At 32.4% G+C, this 8,222-nt stretch overlaps 1 protein-coding gene across 1 annotated transcript; it reads right to left on the bottom strand.

Annotated features, from left to right (window-relative positions):
• Nucleotides 1-1,197: 1,197 nt before the first annotated feature.
• LOC131038793 (patatin-like protein 2) lies at nucleotides 1,198-3,082 on the bottom strand. Its single transcript, XM_059210173.1, has 9 exons — nucleotides 2,966-3,082; nucleotides 2,681-2,862; nucleotides 2,402-2,582; nucleotides 2,191-2,303; nucleotides 2,106-2,154; nucleotides 1,946-2,005; nucleotides 1,608-1,847; nucleotides 1,345-1,526; nucleotides 1,198-1,231 (listed from the first exon to the last, which is right to left on the bottom strand). Exons 1-9 carry the CDS (start codon nucleotides 3,080-3,082, stop codon nucleotides 1,198-1,200), a joined length of 1,158 nt encoding a protein of 385 aa, XP_059066156.1.
• Between the last annotated feature and the right edge of the window lie 5,140 nt (nucleotides 3,083-8,222).

Below are 8,222 nucleotides of genomic sequence, written 5' to 3' on the forward strand. Positions count from 1 at the left end.
TCTATCGTAGGAACCTTCAGAGTTTAAGTAATCTATTAAATGATCGAGAAAATGACACATGGTTTCACCAAATTTTTTTCCTTTTCTTTTTATTTGCCTTAAATTTTGCTTTTAAATTTTATATGTAAAAAATATTATTTAAAAGTGTCATTTAAGAGGGCTGCTTAAAAATAAGCACAATTTTTTTATGCATGGGGTCACCAGCTCCACAAATTATTGCACAAAAAGTGGAGCAGCAGCTGCTAGCCAAAATAAACTAACCAGCCGCATGGGGCCGTGGCCTAATGCCTTGAGATAGTATTTATCCTTAATTCAAATGGGTGGCGTTTGCAATACTTATTCCAGAAGTTGATGAACTAAAAAAGTTCCTAAATTTATTAGCAATATTTATCTGTTCATGTGACTAGAAAACATCATCTTGTTAGTTGCCTGAAGTCTTCATCAATGGTCTTCATGAATCTATCGTCAGGAACCTTCAGAGTTTAAGTAACCTATTAAATGATCAGTAAGAAAGCGATTCTAAAAAGTCGACTCAGTAAGGTCTCTGTTCTTGCCTTGGTAATCAAACTTGTTTCTATTTTTCCATATATACCACATTACGTCTATGGACAAAATAGACCAAAAGAAGTTAAGATCAACGCTCCACAATATTAAACATAAACAAAGAAAAAAATCTACTAGCAAATCTGCATTTAAAAAATAAATGATCAATGTCATTGACACAATTACAAAAATCTCACAGTTCAGGAAGGACCAGTCACCAAATTTTAAAGCAACAAAAGCTATCTGAAACAATATTTTTTATGATCAATTTTGCTAGAACAGTAGACATTCATAATAGAAGATCAGTCATCTTTTTCAATCTTAATACCTCAAATCTGGTTGACATACATCGTTGGACAGATAAAAATTTAGTAGAGATTAATTGGTTTGACATTCGCGAGAGGCGATCCATCTTGTCGTTTGAAGCTCTAAAAACATTCAGAACTGAATTTGACATTAACAGAGAATTGAATCCAACTCAAATCTTTTATAACCATAAAAAATGATCTCTTATATTACCTAGAGTCTGCTAGATTAAAATATGGTTTCAATTGCATCCTACTTCTGAGTTCATTATTATACAATATATCATCTAAGCAAGATATTCCTTTATTGGCATTCCCCTTTTTGGCTGAACGCCCTTGAAAAATATTTTCACTTTCTTTCGTCCGAGAGTCTCTTAGCAAAGCTGCTCAGAATTCAAGAAACCGTCATAAATATTCAAACAATTGACTAATACTTTCTCTGTTTCAGATTTCAGAATGGAACTAACAAAGAGTGAATCGCTATATAGATGTTTACCTCTCCAAGTCTTCTCTGTTGCTAACATTAGCCTTACCAGGAGCTGGCTCAAACGTTCCCGTCTCTAAATTGACTCTGCCAACATCCTTTTTCAGGAGATAATTGGCTCTCTTTTCAAGTTCCTTAAGATTTTTCTCAGAAGAGTTATCAGTAGAGGTTGCATCTCCCTCCAAGTTGTCATCCTAAAATCAAACAACGTACGGTTAAAGATCACTTTAAAGTTTATAGGTAAAGAGCTTGTATAGGTGAAGAAATTTATTCACCTGAATTCTGATATAGTTCCTTCCAGGCTCAAAGTTCTTTCCAGTCTTAAAGGATTGGAAGATTAAGGAGGCGTAAATGTCCACCATATCTAAACTTGATTGCATGAAAGTGTCGACCAGTGGCACAGCATCTTTGTGATCGACCCATTCCCACTTTCCCCATTTTGCAATATCGGTGGCTTTGTACGATGACATTTGGTATCCAGTTCCAAGGGACAACACCACAATATTTATCTTCTCCTGATTGAAAAACGCTAACCGTTAAAAAAATTGTTGAAATCACGTAGTCAAAATAATGTTTAGCTCTTTAACTAATTCACCTCGTCCGAATGTTGGACAACTGGTTGGCTGGATTTACTCTTTATTTCTTTACTCACTTCGTTGACAGCAATTAGTGACTGCAAATGTTATTTGAAAGTAGAGTCGAAAACATTCGAGTTAGTCATGGCTAAGTAGAAATTAACAAGTAAATAGTGGAATCAATGGAAGAAATATTACTGGATTGTTAGCAGCCACTCCTCCATCTATCAGGTTGAACTTTCTGGTGCTGTCAATGGGCTTGCCAGACAGATTTTCTATAGACTTGCCGGAGGGGTATTCTGTTTCAAAATAATGAGGAGGAAGAAATGTTGGGGCAGCCGTCGTACCAGTGCATACATCTGATAACTTTGCATTTCTTGATGTGTCTCGCTTGGCCTGTAGATAACCCAATACATATGACGATCTATTTATTTAAAGAAAAAAAAAGTTCTAACAGACTCTGATTCAAGAAAGATAGATAGAAAAAGGAGTACCTCAAAAGTAGAGAAAATTGTGGGCTGTAGTAATTGAGTATCGTAGGTTGGGATCACCACATTAGTTACTAGTTCGTCCAGTCGAACATCACCTACTTTTCTTTTCACAAGATCATGCAGATAACTGCCATCATATGCAGGGCCTCTGAAAAGAGTTATTGCTGAATGCACCTTTCCACGGCTGATAAAGATTCATCAAACAGACTTAGTCGCCTACACAGTTTTAATTTTCTTTCTATTCTACCAAACGAGAACGCTTAGAAATAGTAGGGCACTTACTTTGCGGCTGGGAAAATTTTCTCACTTTCATTCAAATAGAACTGCGTAATGTCCTTTGCCGCAAACAATGGTCTGTTTTCCTCATTTGGAGCAGTTAACATTGCGGTAACTAGCCCTCCAGTGCTTGTCCCAGCAATGACATCGAAATAATCTGCTATTCTAACGTCTGGACCATCCAGTTTCTATCAACAGATACAAGTTAAGTGAGAAAAAGCCGTAAAAGCAGTGAGAACAGTAGAAATAATTTAGAATATGTAATGGGTTAGATCTGAGAGAAATAAATACCTGAAGCTTTTCCTCAAGACATTGAAGGAGAGTTGCAGGGATAATCCCCCGGACACCTCCTCCGTCAATGCTGAGAATGGTGATCGTATCTCCATCAGCCTGTGAGAAGTTTCTCATGGTTGCCATAATATTACAGGAAAATATTGACAAGAGCTCTGCTATGGGGATCTGATTTCGGGGCAGAAAAGGGAGAAGGCCAGAAATGTGGTGCAGGATCCTGTACCCACCGAGTTGGTATATAAACGAAAAAGTGGGACCACTCAATGTTTAAAATATGGTATATGTTTATTAATCAATTAAAATTGTAAGGCTCAAATATCTATGATAATGGACATAATCATTGCATAAAGAGGATATATTTTACGAAGAGAGTTGGTAGGTAATAAAAATTTCAAATATTTAATATTATGTTTTATTAGGGGTAAAATAGGTTTTAAGGGGACTCAACATTTCTTGTAGTAGGTTTTGATAGGATCTGGAATCCAATGCACAAGTGAAATATTGTTAATAGATTACAATCAGACAAGTAGCAGCCCAAACACACCAAGCCCTCTAAAGCAAAACATTAGAGAGTTGTTTGCTTAGGAAAGAATTTTGAAACCATCTACCAACTTTTCACAAGAAGCAAACAAAAATAAATGGTATCGAACATGCTCCCACAACCTTTAGAAAGATATATTCCAAAGTCTCCACCTCAATAGAAAGAGAAAGAAAGAAGACTAGAAAACATACGTCAACAACAATCTTACAATGAAGACCCTAAAAAATGGCAGAAACATAGAACCTTTCTCACACTAGCATTCTCCACCTCAATAGGACAGGGAGGAAAGGAGGTCAACTAATGAAGAACCACGCCCTAGCCAAACTCACAAATAAGGTCCCCACCACCATAAAAGACCTATCCACCTGAATAGGAAAATCGTGAAGAGAAGCTAAGGTAAACACAATATAGACCCTCAACTAAAAATGCATAATAGCTAAATAACGAGCAATCTCAACATCAACCAAATCAGAAATTTCTTTCACAACAACGGAAAAGACCCTTAACCAAAAACACCAATAGACCAAAAAAGCTACCCCTAAATGATCAGGGGCCTTAGGCTCACGCTTAAGAACAAACCCAAAACCTCCCCACTCAATAGATCTGCAACAAGTATATGCCAAAGGGGCAGAAAAATACCCAAGCCAATAGCTTGAAAGGAAAAAAAAAGCAATAGAAAAAGACACTAACCACAACAAGACATGGTCTTTGAGAATAAATAATAATAGAGCATGCATATCCACTGGACCCTTAAGGAACAACAATAAAGGACTATAACAAACAACAAGGATCGCCCATAAAATTCCACAACATAGGAAGAAGCCAAGGCTAGAACTCAAGCAAAAAGTGCAGATGTCAACATAAACTACCAACACAGGTAGGAAAAAGAATGAGTCCTTCCTCTCTCCAAAATGAATAGTTAAAGAGGTCAATAATGACAAATTTTCAATGATGAATGTAGCAAATAAATTGAGAAAATTCCTACTAGCACATTGGCTAACTAGCTCCAAAAGTGTTAACTAAAGTGGAGGAGGAAAAAATAGTCAAATGGTGTAATAAAATACATATAGTCAAAGATGAGCTTGAGATTATCATTCTAAGGGAAAAAGTTGTACAAACATTCCAACTAACTTTAAACTCATTTAAAAGTGGGCTCATAGGTAAATCATAGTGAACAAGGTTTAAAAAGAATCATCTTGATTTTACGTTGAGGATAACTAAAGGTCTTGTTGAAGATTATATCTATAATGGCATGTACATTCTATAACACATTGTTATAATATTATTATAACTAACCCATATAGTCCTCACAAAATATAGAATAATTATATATTTATCATAATTGATAGGTTTTTCAAACAATATTTTTTTATTACCATACAAAAAGTTTACTAAAAAACTACAATTATGTCATAATTTTTTAAGGACACTATGAGATTGCATTGGTTTAAAATAAGTATATTTTCTAATAGGTATTCTTAGCTTTCATCAAATGATATTATGGAAAAATATGAAAAGAAAATTAGAATTTAATTCAACAAATCATCTATGGATAATAGATAAAAATATAACAAATGAATATAGATAATTTATTGAGATGTTTAGTAAGTGAAATGATAAGTAATTGAGATATGACATTGAAGTAGTGTTTACATATCACAATTTAGTAAATAGTTTAGTTGTACAAGGAAAATTAACTTTGAGATACTATATAAAAATAATCCAATAAATATATGACAACTAAGAAAAATATAAATTAAGAGAACAATAATTTTAAAGAAGATTAATTTTTAGATCACGAGTATGTTACATGACAAGATAACAAATCAATTAGAAAACATGATTAATAAGTATGAAGAAAAAGTATGACATGACAAGAGGACATAAGGAATGTGACATTGGAGATGGAGTGATAATACATTTTAAAAAGGAAATAATTCTAGGCATAAATAGAATTAGATTAAGGTGAAATTTTTTAATTATGGTAAGTTGAATGGAGTAGAGTTGCCTTCAGGATATTGTGTATTACTACTGTTTAAAATTATAAATATGGTTTTTTGCAGATCGTAAAGGTGAAGTGGAAGAATAACATAAAGAAAGTGATTCAAGAAATCAAATTCTAAACCAACAAGCAAAATTTAATAGATGTTAGACAACGAATAGGGAAAGACTCGTACAAGGAATAAGAACCATGTGGAATATTTGGAGAAATGAAAGTTAAGGGAAATTGAATAATTAATATAGATATATAAAATTATGGTTTTACATTTTCTCTCAATTAGCTACCCCAAAGTGAATGGATCATCTTTTCAACGATTCAGTGTATATGATGTAAGAGTATCCAAAGTGTAATTGTAATCTTGCATTGATACCAAACATATTTCTTTCATGTTTATATTGTTAGTTTTTGGGTATTTAAAAGTATTTGAAAAAATAATTTATTACTCTAGAGTTCAATAATTTTAATGGTTAGCATTTTAAAATATTAGATTATTAATGTTCAAACAATATTATCATTGTTGAATAATAAATATTTCTTATTAAGCCTGTATATTGATATTTGCGCTTCCACACTTCATATTATAGCATGTGACATTATTTAAAAAAATATCATTGGTTAATGCAATGTGACCTAGACAATTCCATTACAAGGACCTATTAAAACTATGTATCAAATATTTATTTCTCATCCAAATACTATAAGAAATATTTAAACTTCATCATTGCAAATGCCATAATTAGGATTTCATTGAGTTCTATTTCTTAGAACTTGTTACATTAATCTACTATGGATCCTCCTAATTGTTTCTATGTGTGTTACAAGACATCATTGGTTAGCGCCTTCACATATTTACTTTCTCAAAATTCTATAAAAGAAAGGAATCATTCTATATCAAACAACAACATGAAATAAATGAGTGAATTATTTTAGCAATATGTCAAGTTTTATCATATATGAAAAACATAAAAAAATTAAGAGCATTATATAATGCATAGGAGCCTTGAATATTGTAGTTGAATAAATGCACATGAATTTTTCTTGTAATTCATCATAAAGATGACAAATGTTACATTCTATTGTAAAACCTTGGAGTATGGAAATATGTCCTAAGAATCCATCTATATTACCTTGGATTAACTAAATGGACCATGGAAAAAAAATAGAACACATATATGTATGCTACACATTTATTACAATAGTTGTATAGTTAATACAAGACTAACAAAATGAAGCATGTAACCTATTTTACGTTTGAAGGCACACAATTTAATCTTTATAGTACTTCATATGTACATTCTAAATTCTTTCAGAAAATTACTTAATATCTCTAATGTAATAGTTTAATTCTGTAAATTCACCCCTACATTATATTGTTTGAAACAAAATAGAAAAAAACAACATTAACTACCAATGTATGTAAAATATTAATTGGAACCAACTACCCTTTCATTACATTATATTTATAAGGTGTCAATGTGTTCTAGAAATTTTGTTTTGTCACTTGATCTTAACTTTGGTCAAATGTAAAGTGGCCAAGAGTAATGTTTAAGTGAGTGCATATATAATTGTGAAGTAGTATTCTTTGACATAATACTAAAATTTTTTGGTCTTTGCATTTTAAAAAATAAAACATTAGATAATCTATATGATATTCATTGTTATGACATGCTCTATTTTACTTTATTTTTCAATATTTTATAGTATACAAGTCTAAACAAAAAAAAGTGAAAAAAGTTAAGTTAGATGATGATTTTTTTTATCGTCTAAACTTGTATTCCCTAAAATGTAACCTTGATTAAATTTAACAGCCTTTTCAAATTTTCTATTAAGATATGCATTTTATGATACATATTCTTTCTTTCAATTTTTATTTTATGTTTCACATTTCACAAATCTAAATAAAAACATGTGAATAACTTAAGATAAATTAAACAATAACACAGTTTTTAAATCTAACATTGTAAACCACATTTACTCTCTTTTTATCTTTTCGTATTATTATTTGTAAATTTTTTCAATTTTTATTTGATCAACCAATATAAAAATAAACATGATGTAAAAAAAACAACAATCCATACACACACATATATAAAAGACTGTATTCCACGTGAATGTAACCTGGACAAAATGCATTGATTGCGAAGCCAGAGAATATATTCTCTGTCCCTGACGTCTTGAGACTGGGGGCCGCACTTATCCCCACACTCGGTTTTCTTCCTACTCGTGTTATGGTTTTCATGGAGGGCATCTGGCGATTCTTAAAACGTGCTTCATGCCCTTGTCTGTAGTTATGTAGTTTTCCTTAGATATTAATATCTAATCTACGGGTATTTAACACTTGCAATGAAGCATAAACACTGGAGCAATAATGACGATCGACACTTCCCGACGGTTATCTATTCTTAGTAAATTAAAAAAGTGTTTCATAAAGTCAGTGGTGGGATTGGTTCTGTTTAGTGGTTTTTTGCCTTTCCTCCATGTGGTGTTTTTGCTTCTGGGTGGGGTTCTAAGGGGGATGAGGTTATTGGATGGGCGGTTTTTTAGAGGTGGTGGTGGTTGACGTGATTTTTCTAAGAGCTTTTCTTTTGTCTGTTCGTGATGATAAGGATAGAAAAGAAAGTGAAGCTATTGCTTACGACGGGTGGTCTCTTCTTGACGTCACTCTAGACCTTGCTAATAAATGAGAAAAACTAGATGATCGAGATCCCCTTCCA

The sequence above is a fragment of the Cryptomeria japonica genome, chromosome 8 (assembly GCF_030272615.1).
Source record: "Cryptomeria japonica chromosome 8, Sugi_1.0, whole genome shotgun sequence".
Taxonomy (NCBI): domain Eukaryota; kingdom Viridiplantae; phylum Streptophyta; class Pinopsida; order Cupressales; family Cupressaceae; genus Cryptomeria; species Cryptomeria japonica.